We start from the raw sequence: 20,452 nt of genomic DNA, 5'->3' as shown, positions 1-20,452 counted from the left end.
TCGTAACCTAGCTTGCGCCGGGAGCGTTCGGGCGTTACCTTCCAGTCGCCAGGCTCTGTGACGCGGCGGTACTGCAGCTCGTACACCAGCGTGATCCAGCCGTACTGGAGGTCCTCCGGTACCGGGTAGCTCCAGGCTAGCAGGGCGCTGTGGCCTCTCTCGTCGCCCCCGGCGTCCCGTAGCGCATAGGAGAGGTTCACCGGGGCCTCCGTCTGCACTGGGGGGGGGGGGGACAACAGCCGACGGGTTTACACCTGGGTTAGCCTCGGACATGCTAATTTACACTTTCTGACAGTAAACTGCCGTTTAATCCTGTTTGAACTCATTTAGTCATTTTATTTATTTGTTAATTGGTTTGTCATTTGTTTTAATATATCTAACTATATATCTATTGTAGTATCTACCAAATTAAAAGATAAAATCACAAAACACCAGAGGGCAGGTCCAGAGAGCATGGTTTATTTTCCTCGTAAACAAAACCAGGGTGGGAAAAGGGTCATCCACATTGCAGAGTTCTTCAAGGAAAGGGATCGAATCCAAGGAATAGCTTTAAAGAGACTTTATTTGTATAAAGTATTTTCGGTATGGTAAACTGATACTCTGAAGTAAAGAGAGATTGAAGATGTATTCTAAGCACGTGCGAGTATTCTCCTAGCTGATCAAAGGCATAAACCCATCTATGTCTAATCGCTGCCGAGAGAGTTCTAACCCGCCTCCACGATCTGGAGGCTTCTTATGGACTCAGGGAGGACCGGAAGACTTGGAGAGGAACCGGTGTGACGTAATCCTCGGTTTTCGTCGCCTGGTCTGTGGTACTGCCCTCTGTGGCTTAAGTATCTATTGCAGCCTTCAGTAATGTCCTGCTTTCCCTTGTGGCTATGTGTAGTATTTACGGCTTATATGTTTGGTCCTACCCCTATTGGTTAAGTGAGGGAAATACAGCTTGTGTTCCTAAAATACGTAACAACCTCCTCTATGATATAGTCCGTAATCCTTGATTAGTTCAGTCCTATCCACCTATCTCATGCTCGTCAGCTGTACCGCACTTCCAGGTGATCACACAGATCCTGCCCGTCCTTTGCTAGCCCTAACTCCCACCCTAGCTCTGGCTTGTGGTAGCCTGCTCTTTTCTTTAAAAGCAAGCACTCTAGCCTAATGGCCTTCTGGCCTGCCTCATTAATTAGAGGAAGTCCATGTATGGCTTGGGGGTAGACACGCAGACACACTAACACTGCGCGTCGAACGTGACAGCTGTGTGTCCGTCATGTCAGTGTGTATGTGTGTATGTGCGCATGCGTGCGTGCGTGTGTGTGTATGTTACTGGGTGTTACTGGTGTTTATGTGTGTGTTTGTTATACCGTGTGTGTGTGTTACTGGAGGTCTGTCTGTGTGTTGTTTATACTGTGCGTATGTGTTTGTATCAGAGATGTTCACAAGTCATTTGTTGGAAGTCAAAGTCGAGTCTCAAGTCTTTGAGCTCGAGTCCAAGTCAAGTCTCAAGTCTTTGGCATGAGTCCAAGTCAAGTCTCAAGTCTCTGGCCATCTGGCGGGTGGGTGGGTCAGACGTGCACAAAATACATTACAAAGTTGACCGGCCCACCGGGAGACCTCCCGATCTTCCCAATCTTCAGCCTCTGCTACAGAGCGAATTAAAATCGCCGGCAGAACGGCCTGGGGGTCTAACATCGTCATATATATAGACTAGAACCGCATTTCACATTAATCGCAAATATCCCATTTGGGTTTGCCTTTGTAGGCACGTTGAGAGGAGGAGCGGGCGACTCCGCTGTCAGTGCATGTGCAGTGTATCAGTGATACGCGGGTTTATCCAATAAGTGGTAGTGCACCCTCGCACCATTGGCATGTATGCATGCTTGTCTCTGTGTGCGTGTGTGAACGAGAATGACAGGGAGAAAGAGTGCTATGCGGAGATGAAAGAACGGAAGATATTTATGTTTCAAAAAAAGGAAAAGGAAAAGCAGAATCAATTGTGGTGCTTGGTGTTAATTTTTTGGCGCTGCGCCACACATTGACCTATGTATGGGAAACACTGACATCAAATTATTTCAACGTGGGCTTAGGCAGATAGGCCTACAAGCGCCGAAAACCGATAAAACTATTTATTAATTTATTTTACTGAACGCAGCCTGCATGACGTTGAACTAGACACATCTTTAGCATAAGGAAACTATGGAACACGTCTGCCTTTCTAGTTTCGGGATAATATGTAGAACGCCGGCCATTATCGGGAAAATAAGGCTTATTTTCGATAAGGACCGGCAACGTTCTATACATTATCCCGCTTATTACACGGCTACTTGTCAAAACGAAAAAAGTAACTTCACACAGTGTGTCTTTTTACAATTTATTCGTTACAAGCATTCGTAATATTGATCAGCAGAGAAATAGTCTGCCAAAGACATTGACGTCGCTTAGCAACCGAGGACGCTGGGGTTGATAAGTTACCGGACTACTTGCGGAGTGATACGACAGACTGCAAAAAATCCACTTACCTTGACAGCGGTCATTATATGCTTAGCAATATTGAATTATCAAAATGGTAAAAAAAAGCTGGACGTTTTGAAGGCAATGCAAGTGAACGGAGCGTTCCGCAGCATTGAGAAGAGCCGTGTAATTAATAACGATAGTCACTTTCATTATTCGATATTCTACGTGACTCAGACTATTCGACTATTCGACGATTGTTGCCCATCCCTAATAGAAATACATGGTTAAACTTAGATTTAAAAAACAATAATTGCATGACTTGACGAATCTTGAAGCTCTAGTCCGAGCCTCTGACTCGAGTCACCATCTCTGGTTTGTGTTAGTTTAGGTTTGTGTGTGTGTGTTTGTGGGTGTGGGTGTGTGTGTGTGTGACTCTGGGTTTCTGTGTGTGAGTGAGCGAGAGAGCTACAGAGAGAGAGAGACACGCACAGACACAGAGAGCGATAGACAGACACACACAGACAGAGAGACAGAGTTGGAGATGTTAGTGACAGTGTTTTTCTGTCGTCGTCTCACCGATGTCGGCCACGTCGACGCAGTGCGGCGTGGAGGTGGCGTTGCGGCGGGCGGACGCGGCCGTCACCGTCATGCAGTACATCTTCCAGATGGATGTGTGACTGCTGTCGAAGTGGCAGCTGTTGGCTCCGCCGGACACGTAGTCGGGACACTCGTGGACGGGCCCCTTGCTGTGGAGGAAGGAGACAACATTTGCATTGAGGGGATTTTAGGTAGGTAGTGTGTTGTGTGTGTCTGTGTCTGTGTGTGTGTGTGTGTGTGTGTGTGTGTGTGTGTGTGTGTGTGTGTGTGTGTGTGTGTGTGTGTGTGTGTGTGTGTGTGTGTGTGTGTGTGTGTGTGTGTATGGAGAGTTGTGTGTGTGTGTAGGTAGAGTGTAGGGTGTGTATGTAGAGATGTGTGTGTGTGTGTGTGTGTGTGTGTGTGTGTGTGTGTGTGTGTGTGTGTGTGTGTGTGTGTTTGTGTGTGTGTGTGTGTGTGTGTGTGTGTGTGTGTTTTTAGGTAGAGTGTGTCTGTGTGTGTAGATGGAGGGTTGTGTAGGTGGTAGGTTGTGTGTAGACTGTTGGCTATGTGTGCAGAGGGTTTGTGTGTGTGTGTATGTGTGTGTGTTTCTGAGTTATGACAGATAATTATCGATCAAGTTTGCTTAACCAACGTCAGGTGGAATGAGTTTATCTAGGACTCAATAAAACAGGGCACTGCTCAGAGGGAGGCTCAAAGGTTCGGAAAAGCCTGGACTGACAGTCTCTCTCTCTCTCTCTCTCTCTCTCTCTCTCTCTCTCTCTCTCTCTCTCTCTCTCTCTCTCTCTCTCTCTCTCTCTCTCTCTTACTCCTTGCTGTAGCTCAGGGTGTAGCGGACGTCCTCGTCTGCCGAGACGTTCCCCACCGGTCTCCACCAGCAGGTGAAGAACTCCATGTTGGGCGACCAGCAGTGGTAGATGAGAGGGGTCGTCGCCATGGCTACGAAAGAAAGAATAGGATTTAAAAATATGAATGGATCTGGAAATACAAATACAGAGAGAGAGAGAGAGAGAGAGAGAGAGAGAGAGAGAGAGAGAGAGAGAGAGAGAGAGAGAGAGAGAGAGGGGGGGAGAGAGAGAGAGAGAGAGAGAGAGAGAGAGAGAGAGAGAGAGAGAGAGAGAGAGAGAGAGAGAGAGAGAGAGAGAGAGAGAGAGAGAGAGAGAGAGAGGGGGAGAGAGAGAGGGAGGGGGAGAGAGAGGGGGAGAGAGAGAGAGAGCGAGAGAGAGAGAGAGAGAGAGAGAGAGAGAGAGGGAGAGGGAGAGAGGGGGAGAGAGAGAGAGAGAGAGAGAGAGAGAGGGAGGGGGAGAGAGAGAGAGAGAGAGAGAGAGAGAGAGAGAGAGAGAGAGAGAGACACACACACAGAGAGACAGACATACAGACAGACAAACAGACAAAGAGCAACATACAGACAGAGAGACAGACAGACAGACAGACAGACAGACAGACAGACAGACAGACAGACAGACAGACAGACAGACAGACAGACGTTTGGGTTTGCTGCTACGCACTGTCATGACTTCTACAATCTCACTGGGTTGTGAATGGAGCACATCTCTAAACAGCGGTCTACTGAAAGCGCTTTGCAATTATTGCCTGATTATTCAACCGTTACATGCACACATTCATCCATTCATACACACATTCACCCGTCCGTACACCAATTCACCCATTCATACACACATTCACGCATTCGTACACCCATTCACCCATTCATACAAACATTCACCCATTTTTACAGACATTCACCCATTCATACACACATTCACCCGTCCATAAACACATTCATACATACATTCATGCACACATATTCATACACACATTCACCCATTTATACACACATTCACCCATTCATACACACCTTCACTCATCCAAACGCAGGGCTCAGGGAAACTGCGACACTCGAACTAGCAACTTCCCATAGGCCTTACCAGTGAGATTTTTATTTGCCGTGGTTATCGCAGGTTGACTGCTTTATTTTGCAATAATTACAGTTTTAATCAAACAAATGTACGTTTGCAGTGTATGGTCAGGCAGCCATTTTTTTGGTAACTGCCAACTCGAGAATTGACCGGAAAACATGTCAATTCTTGTAAAACTATCCTTGATGCATTGCCAACATTCATAGTGAATACTCCTTCGCATCAACGCACTTATGATAAGGTTTACTAAAAAAACAGTAACCGAGGCATTAGCAGACATGCACACAACAAAAGAAGCCAACACACGATAACAGACCTGAAGTGAATGTATTCATGTGGAAGTGGAAACATGCGTACCGAAGGCTGGTGATTTAATGAACTCAGTTACAGGAGTTCATTAAATCCCTCTCCCTCTCCCTCCCTCTCTCTCTCTCTCTCTCTCTCTCTCTCTCTCTCTCTCTCTCTCTCCCTCCCTCTCCCTCTCCCTCTCTCTCTCTCTCTCTCTCTCTCTCTCTCTCTCTCTCTCTCTCTCTCTCTCTGCTTTAAACAAGCTTATGTGCATTTACAGTGTATAGCTACGATGGTCATTTTACGAGGCTGTGGCTTTTAAAAGAGATGCCTAAAAAAAAAGAGATTCAAAAAATATTATTAGTTCAGTTTAACCACTCAGCAGTCATCTCTCTAGTACTCCAAATGCCAAAGTGCCAAAATAAAAGCGTGGGAGTGTTAGTGGGTAAAACAAACCAAATTGAAAATAGAAGATAAAACTCGTCATGTGACGGACATGTGCTTCATTTGACCCCTTCCTGAAGTGCAGGAAGTAACAGTCATGAATATCGAGTTACAAAACGAACGCTTATAAAGAGGTTAATTGTTCCTCGATTTGATTGGTGCGTCTTGTGGCGTTTCCCGGGACAGTGGTTTGTTTGTCTAAGGAGGGGGGAGGGAAGTATTCTGGGATGTCTTGAGGCGTTCCCCTGGGTTTGACGTCAGTCGGAAATATTTCATGGAAATGGCCTCAGCAGACCTGAGGTTATAGAGTGTGAGTGTGTATGTGTGTGTGTGTGTGTGTGTGTGTGTTTGTGTATGATGTCTGTGTGTGTGTATGCGTTTGTACATAGACATGTGTGGGTTCACGTGTTTATGTGTGTGTGTGTGTGTGCGTGGAGGTTTGTGTTTGTATGTGGGTCTGTGTATGTCCACATGTGACGGTGTGTTTATGTATATGCATGTGTGTGTCTGTGTCTGCGCCCGTGTGTGTGTGCATCCATGCGTGTGCATGTATCCATGTATGTGTATCTGTGTGCGTGTGCATTTGTATGTGTGTGTTCATACAAACCCATGAGTAGGTCCAAGTGTGTGTGTGCATGTGTCGTGTCTATGTGTGTGTGTGTGTGTGTGTATGTATGTGTGTGTATGTGTATACTAGAATGCCTTCACACTAACTGAGGCGGGACCAACAGACAACCTGATAGCACTTCAACTCTGACATCCAACCGTCCAATGGAATTAAAACAGTTCGTTTTGGTTCGATTTATCCCCCTCCATCCTCCCTCCCCCATCCCCCTCCCTCCTCCCTCCCCCCATCCCCCCTCCCTCCCTCCCTCATCCATCAACACACGAAAGCCAGCTTACGTAACACGTGACCGAGGAAGACTGTTTTTAGATGGGCTGTCTCGCCCCGGGGGTTTTCTTGGGGGGGGGGGCGGGGGGGGTCGAACCATCACTGAACCGTAAGAGAGGAATTCATTGATTTTCCCTTCGTTTTTCCATGATTCAGTTTTCAGTCGGCTAATCAGAACAGACACATGGTCATTCGATGGAAGAAAGCGATTTTTCTTTCAATAAAAACCGGCATTTGTTCTTATTCGTTTTATACAATTCATTTTTTACAATTTCATGCACACTGTACAATGACACTAAAAGGATATTCTATTCTATATATGTGTTTGGGTGTGACGTCTTTTTTTTGTTTGTTTTTTGTTTTGTTAACAAGAAATAGGTTCTTAATATGTTGTTATTCTACTTTGTTGATAAGGACCGCCCTTGAAAAAGAGATGGGTTCATCTCAAGCGGTTATTCCTAATAAAATAGATTTTGAACACACACTAAATGCACAAACGTATGTGTGTTGCGCGGGACGGGTGTGGGGCGAGAACGATGAGATCACACACACAACATGAATCCCATCGCGTCGTCGGGTAACACCGCGCCGCTATGGCAACTGCACCATGGCGACGGCAATAGTATTCGGAATGCTGGTGGTTACACACCATGGATTTCTTTTTTCGTTACGTTAATATTTTTTATTTTTTGGTTCACGTTTTGTACATTCAGGGAGGAAACAACACACATACACACACACACAAACATGCACACAGACATACACACACAGACACAGATAGACAAACACACACACAGACAAACACACATATAATAATACACCCACACAAACACACAAATAGACACGCACACAAACACAGACACACACACACACACACACACACACACACACACACACACACACACACACACACACACACACACAGATAGACACCGACACACACACACGCACTGATAAACACACACACACACACACACAGACAAACACACACACACACGCAGATAGACAAACACACACACACACACACAAATAGACACACACACACACACACACATACATACACACACGCACACACACAAAGAGTGACTCACCTGTAGCCTTTGTGTGTGTGTCGGAGCTGACTTGTGGGTGGGGCCTCCTGCAGGCCACGCCCACCAGCTGAATGAGGAACACCAGCAGCAGCCTCATCCTACAGTCTGCTGCAGGAACACACACACACACACACACACACACACACACACACACACACACACACACATATCAGGGGCCGCCTGGGACAGAATTCATACTTGGTCTTACACACACACAATTATACTCTCTCACGTACACTATTATACTCTCTCACATACACTTATATACTCCCTCACATACACTACTATTCTCTCTCACATACACTACTATTCTCTCTCACATACACTACTATACTCTCTCACATACACGACTATACACTCTCATACTTACATGTAAAAGGAGTTTAATAGTTTGAATGAAACGGAAGTGAGTTTGAATGAAACGGAAGTGAGTTTGAATGAAGCGTTAGTGAGTTTGAATGAAACGGAAGTGAGTTTGAATGAAACGGAAGTGAGTTTGAATGAAACGGACGTGAGTTTGATTCCTCGGTTCCTGATGGGGTGGGCCGCCTGTCAATCATAGTGCCACTGGCCCACATTGGTCCCTATGTGGCTCTGCGCCCACCGCCTATATTATCTAGTGGGCTTGCTGCTTTGAAAGTAAAGCTAGCACCACCAACTCAAGACGTACAGTAGGCCTACGTCCACACTAGAAGCGAGTTGAGCGACCAAATCGCCGGAGCTCATTCACTTTCTATGGGCAAAAGTGACCAAAGCGACCAAAGCGACCAACGCTACCAGCGGCCAAAGTTGAGCGACCAGAGCGTCAAAAAAAAGTTGAAAACTTTTTAACTTTATGCAAATGACTATGACGCGCTTCAGTATTAATCATACTTGGTATTCATCGCGGCTGTAACTGGGCACCCGGTGTTGTACGACCCAACCCTTTTTCAGTTCAGAGATCGAAACGCCATAGTGGTTTGGATACCAAGTGATGATAAGCGGGAGTATTTATACATCTAGAACGTTCGTATTTAAGCGGGAATCATTTTCATTTGCTCTACATGCCATCAATCTAACCAACTAATCGCGTGTAGCATGCTTTAAACAAAACCCAAAAAGTTTTTGAAATCGTCACATAAACAAACTAATCGACAAGACGAGGGATAAATGACAAGGGATATATCTCTTGTCGTTTATCCCTCTATTCCCCACTATTCACGGAGCCTGAGGTGAATAATTGTTAATTAAATAGTCTAGATAGATAGATAGCCTAGTCAAGTCTTTATTAATACCAAACTACACAAATCGTCGGGAATCCATTTAGGTGGTTCGGCCCACACAGGACAGTAGCCTACAAGACCACACAGAACAAGTCTGACTGGACACACACACAATACAACACATTAAAACTAGACACGCGTTGATAGATAGATAGATAGACGGATAGGCCTAGATAGATAGATATGTTCCGTTATTTGTCTTGCGGAGCCAACCAGTCCCGTGCACGTATGCAAATTAGCCATGTGCGCCAATGTCTATTTGTTTTGAGTGCGACGAATGAGTGCAGATCATGATTTGCAGATGCAGGTCAGTGAAACATATTTTAACTAGCCTACTACAGCACGCAGGGGTTTTTGTTCTCGGTTGTAATTAGCCTACATTTTAGGAGTTTTTTTATATTGGGGGGAATCACTGTCCTACTTGTTGTCGAAGCACTTTATCCAACAAGCTAAACCGTCTCGGCAATATGGCCAAAGTGTATGGGAGTTCACTCTTTGATATGGCTGTCTGTACTGAAAGCATACGGCTCCTTTAAATGCGTCTGCATAATTGAATTGTATGTCATGAGCGACTTGAGCGACCAAAGCGACCAGAAATATTCGCAGCGAAACTTTGTGAGCGACCAAAGCGTCTGGTCGCTCCTGGTGTGGACGTACGGTTAAAAAGGAACAATTAAATCAAGCAGCAGAAACAACCGTGGCAAAAAGATGTCAGTGGTATTTCTTCTTATTTACTTTATTTTCCACGGTCACTTTTTGTTTGTGGAGGTAAATGGTAATGAGGAAACCCTTCCGTTTCATTCAAACTCACTTCCGTTTCATTCAAACTCTCTTACACATACTACTATACTCTCTTACATACACTACTATACTCTCTTACACATACTACTATACTCTCTTACATACACTACTATACTCTCTTACACATACTACTATACTCTCTTACATACACTACTACACTCTCTTACATACACTACTATACTCTCTTACATACACTACTATACTCTCTTACATACACTACTATACTCTCTTACATACACTACTATACTCTCTTACACATACTACTATACTCTCTTACATACACTACTATACTCTCACATACACTACTATACTCTCTTGCATACACTACTATACTCTCTTACATACACTACTATACTCTTACATACACTACTATACTCTCTCACATACACGACTATACCCTCTCATACTTACATGTAAAATTAGTTTAATAGTGTGTGTGTATGAGTATAGTGGTGTATATGCGAGATTATAATAGTGTGTGTAAGACCAAGTATGAATTCTGTCGCAGGCGGCCCCTCATACACACACACACACACACACACACACACACACACAAACACACACACACACACACACACACACACACACACACACACACACACACACACACACACACACACACACACATATACACACACATAAATACACACAGATATAACACACACATAAATACACACACACAAATCCTACAGTCTGCTGCCTTTCTGAAAGAACCCACACACACATACACAAACACACACAAACATGAATACACACAGATACACCAACGCACAAACATGAATTCACACAAACACACACACACACACACACACACACACACACACACACACACACACACACACACAAACACACACACACACACACGCACACAGCTCCTGAGCATTGTAAAGCGCATGCTGATGTAACTAAAGGCCTCTCACAACGTATTATTGTCACTGAAGGCGAACGCACAAAAGAAACACACTCCTCTGTAAACAAATGGAGAAAATATCCGATCACTCTTCTGAAGACTCGGAGTACCGTTAATACGGTCGGAAACTTCCGGAGAAGGTCACACCGTGACGGTCAGGGTTTGACGCGATTCACTGTGATTGGTTGGTTTGTTTTTCCTGATGGCGTCATCGGGATCAAAGAGATCATCCGTCCCCGACCGTGGATAGCGTTGTATCAAAAGGTGTGCACACCTGTGACATGGATTAACCACTAACACACACACACACACACACACACACACACACACACACACACACACAGGCACACACGAACGCACGCACGCACACACAGGTATGCACACACACACAGATCAACCCCTAACACACACACACAGACACACGGGCACACTCACACACACCTGCACGCACACTCACGGGTACGCACACACACACAAACACAGATCAACCCCCAACACACACAGACACACACGCGTACGTGCCCACACACACAAACATGCTCACGCACGGGTATGCACTAACACACACAGATCAACACCTAGCACACACACACACACACACACACATGGGCACACACACACACACACTCACGCAAGGGTACGCACACACACACACACACACACACACACACACACACAGACACACACACACACACACACACACACACACACACACACACACACACACACACACACACACACACACACACACACACACACATTTCTTGAGGCTGATTCACACGGTCATGTGACGTGTGTGTGTGTGTGTGTGTGTGATTGTGTGTGGGTCTGAGTGTGTGGACGAACACGAGGAGAGGGACTGGGGTTAGAACCCGCGTCATTGGTCTGTTCGGTATCGTCATGGCAACCGCGGTGACCCTTAGTGAATCAACTCAAATGATGCAGAACTCAGTTACCCATCTATTGTTTTTAATTGTATGATAACTTTTGTGAAACTTAAATGTATGTCATTTGATTTGATTGATTTGAATCTCAATAAGAGTCCCTGTGTAAACAAAGATTTCATAAGAAATTAAACAATAAATTAACTATAGTGTCTGCATGCATACACATGCATAGTGTATGCATGTATAAATTTTGAACATGCATCAATTACTTTTAATCGCCGCTCCTTCAGCAGGTTGCATCGCCTTCTGAGAATCAAGAGCTCAGCGATAATTTAAATAAAACTGAAAAAATATTTTAAAAAGAAATTCAATTATAATAAAAATAGCCTGATGTAAAATATGCCATGGGCTATTCAGTGGCGTCTGTTGGTTATAAATGTTGGTGGGGCGCAGTAGTAAAAAAAAAAAAAAACTTTTTTGAATTTGATAGATTTGATTTCCTGTATTCTGGTGCATTGTGGGGATGGCCACTACCTATTACCTATTTCCTACTATAATTTCAGATTCATTCCTTACACTGCATACTGACCTACTTTATGGCCATTCCACCAGCCATTGCTATTTGACCCATTGTTGTTATTCTAATATTGAGACAAATCATGATCACTGTCCTATAGCGTCCATTTTTTGTGAGCCTCAATGTCTACTTCAAATGCGAAATATGGGAGCGTTGCTTCATTTTATCTGCATGCGAAAGACTAAATTTATATGAAACTTTCTTGCTCCTTTTTAGTATAACATTGCTTGGGGAGTCCAATTCCGCTACTGAAATGGGTGGAAAGTGCTTACAAATCTCTGCTAGTTAGCGATTTACCTCTTCTCTACATGTAGTTGTGTTGCACAAATGCTGCTGAGGGAGGTAGCCTATTTGATTGATTCGCTGAATGGTCCAATCATGTGGTGATAACAAAAAAGAAAAGCGATACCATTGGCCTGTGTCGCACACTAGTGCGACCCGAGGGCGAATTTTCTTGGGCAAAGGAAAAGCCGTCTCTGCTATGATAGACAGCAAAAGGTTTGCAAGCTTACATTGACTTCAATGTGTCCGGGGCCCCTGACTTGGAGGAGGGCTTTATTTTGAATGACCAATAACTAGCCTAGCCCAAATCATTGACGTTCAGACGCATTTATGATTCATAGTTGGCAGATATAATCAAGCGAATATTTCACAGAGGGGCGGCGTCCTAACGCCCTCTATTGACCCACCGCCACTGGTACTATTACATTTTAGTTCTTTTAGTTGTCAGGTCTGTATGACGAAGCATGAGAATGTTGAACTTTGTACAAGCTGATCTAAATATATCTGGTACTGGTACATAATCCTCTCATTTAGCTAATCTGTCATACAGTATATATAACACTGCAATCCAATGTGTTATATATACTGGAAAATATTGCCGTATTATGGTCATAGTGTGTGTGTGTGTGTGTGTGTGTGTGTGTGTGTGTGTGTGTGTGTGTGTGTGTGTGTGTGTGTGTGTGTGTGTGTGTGTGTGTGTGTGTGTGTGTGTGTGTGTGTGTGTGTGTGTATGTGTGTGTTTCTGTCCAAATGATTCAAGATTCAAGAAATGGGTTCAGTTGGTTTGCATCACAATCACAAGAATGATGAAAAATACTTGAAAAACGACATACAGAATACATTTAACATAATAGCACTATTCGTTTTCCTTAACTGACTAACTGTTCCTACCTTCCTCATCCTCTTTGGAACAAATCTTTTGTTTCAAATAATTTCATCTTCTTTTTCTGCGTTTGGTTTGTTGCACCAACAAAGTGAATGAGTTTGTGTTTGTCTGAACTGAAATATCCGATGAACGACAGTAGGGCTGGCCACGAATACATCATTTGAAGCTTTGTATGTTAGTTAGGTTTCCGAACGCATATTTGTGTATATTCAACGAAATGCGTGTCCCTGAGCAAGACCCCTCACCTTGACTGTTCCTGACGAGCTGGCTGTCACCCAGCGTGGTCAACTCCGCCGTCGGTGGGTGAATGTGTGTGTGAACCGTTGTGAGTCGCTTTGGATAAAAGCATCAGCAAAATGTCTTTAATGTATATGTAACTAGAGTCCTGGTTTTGGACTTCTGTCAGTCTGTGGGGGTAGGCCTACATATCCACAATAAACCTCCACCCATACAGGAATTGATAGAAACGCACACACACACACACACACACACACACACACACACACACACACACACACACACACACACACACACATACACACACCCACACAAACACACACACACACACACACACACAAGTAAGCACACACACACATACTGCAACACACACACACACACACACACATACACACAAACACACACACACACACAGGTGAACACACACACACACACACACACACACGCAAGCACCCACACACACACACACACACACACACAAGCAAGCACTCACACACACACACACACACACACACACACACACACACACACACACACAGGTGTACACATACACACACACAAACACACACACACACATACACCCTCATACAGGTGAACACACACACACACACACACTCACAAATTCTGTGTCACACTCTCCTCCAGGAAATGAATAAATAACGTCTGGCCTTCGCGTGATGAAGAGATTTGATCATCTAAATCGAATCTAATGAACCGGATTAACGAATCTCATACTTCCCACGCTGGTTCTTTCTCTTTATCGGTACAAAGCACAAACGAGATGAAAGACTCTGTCCGCATTCGTAATTAAAGCCAAACGTAATCCTTTTGGGAATTAAACCTGAACTCGACAACCTGTTGAGATTCTCCCCCTGTGAGCTCAAGATGTAGAGCGGGTTGGCATGTTATCGCAAGGTTGCTAGCTCGACCCCCGGCTCCTCCTAGCTGAGTGTCGAGGTGTCTCTGAGCAAGGCGCCTCACCCTGACTGCTCCCTGATGGAAGGTTGATAGTTCGAACCCCGGCTCCTCCTAGCTTAGTGTTGAGTGGTCCATGAGCAAGGCACCTCACCCTAACTTCTCCATGATGAGCTGGCTTGCCCTGAGCCGTCGGAATTCTGAATGGGTGTATGAATGTGTGAAAGTTAGGCACTGCTGTAAAGCACTTTGGATAGAAGCGATATAAATGCTGTCCTTTTACCATCCATTTGTACTGGTTCAGGCTTTAGGGCTAGAGTAGAACAACGTCAACGCGTCAAGAGCATATGATCCCGTTGTCCTAGCAATGCGCCAGGACGTTAATCCTAAAATCCACGCAAAAACTGGATATCAACATTATGTACGTGGAGGTATGGTGAGCTTAGTCGGTATGGTAATATGGCATTGATATGCTTTAAAAACGAAACATTCACAAACCATGTTTCTGAAGCATACTGTGTCAAAATCTACTGTCAAACAAATAATAATAATAATAATAAATATAGTTGCAAGCAACCATGACGTTGTCCTACTGACCGTATGACTGACTGTTTGACCGAGAGTATGACGGTATGACCGACAGAATGACAGTATGACCGAGAGTATGACCTTATGACAGACAGTGTGACCGTAGACTGCCATGGGCAGATTAGAGTATATTAGAGAAATAGATTCCTCCCGTGTGATTTAAAAACTAAACAATCACCAAACATGTTTCTAACTGTGTTAAAATCCAATGTCAAACGGATGTTAGCGAATTACGTGTGTACCGCTTTAAGGCCCAGCCTGCATTGGAGAGAGGCCGTGGTTCAGAAGGGAGAACTTCAAACAAATGTTGTTGTTGTTGTTTTTTTCAGGTATAGCCTTCAAATTTGGCATGGGTATACTATGGAATCTCCTCTTAATAGTCGAATTCAACAGCTGAGCAAACGTGTTTTGGATGCAATGTTAGAGCCGTTTAAACGTGTTGTAGAGCTGTATACATATGTATGTATTTCACTTTAAAATGTATATCTGTTTTTCGCCTTATTGCTATGAATTTAACACCATATAGTATATATATATAGTCACTTTGTACATGTGTGTCAAGTTTACAGCTTTTCCCACTTTCAACAACAAAGCAGTTAATGTGTGGGTGTTTGGTCAAGTTGTGGTCAGTGCACTATATCCAGATGGTCTAACCGTATGGGTTGCAATGTGAATGTTGTTCATCATGACAAATGGTGCATGCATAACAAGTTTAATGCAAATTTCTCCTCCCTAGTGGTAATGGCAGCATGTTGAAATGCTGAACTTCAAGGTCTTGTCATAGCGCCACCTATGTTTTATTCTTGCCCATCTTTTGATTCCAATACTAATTGTATAACTTTTGGACCCAAAAAGTCAGGAAAATAATAATATTATTACTAACGATTACAATAGGGTCCCTACAGACATTCTCAGACACACAACCACACACACACACACACACACACACACACACACACACACACACACACACACACACACACACACACACACACACACACACATAAGCATAAAAAAAACACATGAGAACCCGAAAGACACACACACACATACAAAAACAAACAGACACACGCACATAACGAAGACAGAAACAAATGCACAAGTACACACAAACACACACAAAAAGATGGAAAGATGACACACACACAAACACACACACACACACACACACACAAATGCACAAAAAAACACCCACATGAAGACGAAAAAATTACGAATACACACACACACACAGATCAGCACAACACAGTTCTCACCCGAGCTAAACTCAAGGACGGTGAGTGAACAACAGACCCAATAAAAATGTTCTGAGACAAATTAACGACACAAATCTTTTGCAGATGACTTGATTTAACATCCATTAAAGCCCCCCTCCCCCTCCACCCCCCATCCCCTGGTCAGATCGGTCGGCACAGCCAGGTGAATCATCAACACGACAACAACACAAAACTGATTGTAAACAAAACCGTGACATGTAAAATAAAAATGAAATACATTTCGGCACATTCAGCTGTCGTTATTGTTCAGTTGTGCGAGAGGGATCCCTGAAAGCGAACCATCTCTGTTCGCTATCCATCTCTGCTAGCTAACCATCTCTGTTATCCATCTCTACTAGCTAACCATCTCTGCTAGCTAACCATCTCTACTAGCTAAACATCTCTGCTAACCATCTCTGCTAACCATCTCTGCTCGCTAACCATCTCTTTTAGCTAACCATCTTTAACAATATAAATTATGCTAGGAGGCTCACTATATTGATTATGCTATGAGGCTAACAATATCGATTATGCTATGAGGCCATCGATACGAGTCTTGAATCGCGTCAATGCACGGAAATATTTCACTATATGACAGCAGGTAAGAAAAACATATGGCCGTGTATAAACTATTCTTAAAGGAGACATATTATGGTGTTTTCCCAACAAGTAAACATAGTATATGAGTTCCAGAAAACATGTTTTTGAAGCTGTTTGCTGGAAATAGCTTTTAGGAAAAGAAATCTCGCCTACCACTATTCCCCTCTGTTTCTGTCCCTTCAGAATGCGCCGTTTCTAGTGTCTGTAGCTTTAATGCAAATGAGCTGTCAGAGTGAACCACAGCATGGAGGAGAAGTGATTGTTGCCGTTTGCGGACTCCTGGAGCTCTATATCTATATAATAAAATATAATAATAATAATAATAATAATATCATATAATATATAGGAATTTATATTATATTATATCGAATATCACGGCCAAAATCTATGTGCTCCTCGGATGATATTATGAATCATAAAGACTGCGTCTGACGTATTTGGTACAAGTAAAGACTTGTAGTGGGGGATATCTCGGCCATGGTGGAAAAATAATCGGGGGAAATTATCTTTGGCCTTGACTCTCTGAAGTCCATATTGAACCGCGACATGGAACAGGAAGGGATTGTACTCCGGGAGCTGAGCTGCCAGGCTGCCCCCCGCCGGAGCTGCCGCATGGGGAACTCGGCGGCAGTCCGGCAGCTCAACTCCGGGAGTACAATCCTTTTCTCCTCCATGTCTCCTCCTCCAGACTGGCTCCCTCGTTTGGTAACTGTACAGTCTTTTTTCAAAGTTTGTATGCGTGTGGGAGCACCACAGACCCAGAACAACACCCCAAATCCCAGGAGATGGCTTGTTTTCATAATTTGTCCCCTTTAAAAAGACAGTACGCTACCTCCCACATGGGGGGCCAGCCCTATTGCGGCTTATCTGTTATTTAATTTCCCACAAACACAAACTCACTCATTGGCCCCAACAAACCAAAAGCAGAAGAAGATGAGGAAATTATTTAGAACAAAAGCTACCCACTCCCATGCTAAGTCTGTCTGCTTCATGTAAAACTAATTGGCGGCTGTCCTTTAACGGGAGACGTAGCATGTAGTGTGTATAATGATCTCTCTGCATGGTGTAACCCACGACCTACAAGGTCAACAAACAACCTCACCTAAAATGTGAAGCAAAACGAGGCTTCCTGGAAACATAGACTTAATAACACTTAGGAAAACTTCTCCTCTTCCACAACTGCATAGACCCTCTGTATATATGATTTATTTTTATTTGTATGTGTTGTTGAACTTTTTGTGTGCTCATGAATCTGTAGAGCGACCTTGAGTGTGAGAAAGGTGCAATATCAAAAAAACATTATTATTAATATCCCCCTTTGGGCTTTTCTTTTGCCCAAAACCAAGGAGGGCTTTCCTTGTTTATTTGTTTTGCTTATCTTATTTACTATCTTATTGACTTTATTACAATCGTAGTTACTGTATATCGATCTTATTGGCTTTATTACTATTTTATATACTATATTGCTATCTTATTGACTTTATTAATATCTTATCGACTTTATTAATATCTTATTGACTTTATTACTTAATTTATTACTACTTATTGACTTTATTACTATCTTATTTACTATCGTATTGACTGCATTATTATCTTATTTACTTTAATACTATCTTATTTACTATCTTATTTACTTTATCACTATCTTATATACTTCATTACTATCTTATTGACTTTGTTCCATCTTATTGACTTTATTACTATCTTACTTACTGTATTACTATCTTATTTACTATCTCATTGAATTATTACTATCTTATTTAATTTATTACAATCTTATTAACTTTATTACTATCCTATTTATTTCATTACTATATATTGTACTATTTATTATATATTTTATTGTTTCTGCTATGAGGCTCTTGAGGCAGTTATAAGAATTAAATATAACCGCAAACGGTGGTTAGCGGGGTCTGCACAAAATTAAAAGTCAAGAACACACTAATGGAAGATATATAAATATAATATATAACTGTCATATTTAAGGAAAGATGTTCCACTTATAAACCTGAACTGCAGCCTCATTCACATGGTCAAAATGACTATTGATAAGCACACAACATCCAGAAAACTCAAAGCATACATTTCTCAAGTGAATTATGGGCTTTCTTCAAAGCAAATACCTGAAAAATCTTTGAATTCTGGGGAAATTAAACATTTGTAGTTAAGAACACTAACGGAAGAAATATAAATATGACAGAGTTTATTATGAAGGAAAAATGGTTAACGGAGAAGTTCCCCTTAATGCCATACTGTGTCTTGGCAGACTAATGAGCCGGAATGTTGATTGCATTATGAATTTCAGGCGCTGTTCAATGTTGTGTTTCTTAAATGAGTGGCAATGACAGAATGTCATGTTCAGCTTGTTCATAATGCTCTAATCAGGATTCGCACTCTCAACCTAAGGATCACCAGACGGCATTATCCCGTTAAGCCGCTGACATTCCTGAACTGCATGAAGCCTCATTCACATCGTGAAAATGTCGATTGATAAGCACACAACATCAAGAAAACTCCAAGCGAACATTTCACAAGAGATTAAGGGCTTTCTTGAAAGAGTACAGATCTGAAAATTTGCACTGTTAATGGTATCCACCTAATGATAGCCGGGTTATACAATAACAAAATGGTCATATAGGCAAAATGGGTTGAGACTGTGGACGTTTGGCTTTTCTATGAAATTGTGGGAAAAGTAAAACATTTTTAGAGCACAAGACCAGGGTGAAAAAGATGCATTTGATTTTAGAGATTAACATGATGAAAGAATTTTAAGTCCAGGTCAATCTCGTAAGGAGAAATAAGGCTAGTTCATATTTTTCTTAAATAGCGCCACCTTTGGGTGCAGTACCACAATTTGGGTATATTAGTAGTGGGGGGTATTGGCATCCACCTAATAATAGTCGCATGTTTTTTTTATACAATAAAAAAATTGGCACATAAGAAAAATGGGCTAACTGCTCCAACTTTATTGGCCAATATTTCTCAAATGGAACTAAGCAAGACAAATTCTGTTCGATGATTTTTTGTGAGGCTTGGTTTTATGTGACGATTTTGGTGAACTTTTGATTATTTTTGTAGCCTGTGAATCTTTTTATCATGTTTAGCTTGATTATGAAATTGTGGGAAAAGTATTAGAGATGTCTGATATTATCGGCCCACCGATATTATCGGCCCGATATTAGCATAAAAATGTAATATCGGGTTTTTTTGCCTTAAAACCGATTTTTTATTTTTATTTATAGCTCAAATAAATGTTTTCAAAATTGTGCAGTACAGTGCACATTGTAATTGACTCATATTTGTGCATTTATTCAATTAAGGTTATTGAGTTTTAGTTAAAGAAACATACTGCTATGTTGCACATGGTTGTTCAGGTACAATGTTTTATCATTTGTGAAGTCAAGTTTGCCCTATTTGTTGTGGGCATTGTCAAGATTATCTCAGGGAGAGTGTAATCCAAACTGTTGTCTGAGACCATTAAAAAAATAAAAATAAACATGGCACTTTTCCCTTAAATTAAGTTGAAGTATTTTTCTTATTTTGCACAGACAATGTTAACATTTGGAAAGCCTTGT

The 20,452-nt window shown here is 42.6% G+C and overlaps 1 protein-coding gene across 2 annotated transcripts in view; it reads right to left on the bottom strand.

The window, feature by feature from the left end:
- The window catches only part of crfa4 (cytokine receptor family, class I receptor 4), a 40,364-nt gene that overhangs the window by 13,501 nt on the left and 6,411 nt on the right, over window positions 1–20,452 (bottom strand). The window contains exons 2-5 of one of the 2 annotated variants that reach the window (XM_030360002.1): window positions 7,677–7,784; window positions 3,852–3,981; window positions 3,025–3,194; window positions 39–217 (exon numbers count right to left, since the gene is read on the bottom strand). In XM_030360002.1, coding sequence (XP_030215862.1) covers window positions 39–217; window positions 3,025–3,194; window positions 3,852–3,981; window positions 7,677–7,773 — 576 coding nt within the window. In that variant the 5' untranslated portion in view covers window positions 7,774–7,784. The remainder of the gene's footprint in view (window positions 1–38; window positions 218–3,024; window positions 3,195–3,851; window positions 3,982–7,676; window positions 7,785–20,452) is intronic. The other variant, XM_030360003.1, reaches the window with a different exon arrangement.

This window comes from Gadus morhua, chromosome 7 (genome assembly GCF_902167405.1).
Source record: "Gadus morhua chromosome 7, gadMor3.0, whole genome shotgun sequence".
Taxonomy (NCBI): domain Eukaryota; kingdom Metazoa; phylum Chordata; class Actinopteri; order Gadiformes; family Gadidae; genus Gadus; species Gadus morhua.
The sequence above is the reverse complement of the archived record's forward strand: the minus strand, read 5'-3'. Positions and strand labels throughout refer to the sequence as shown.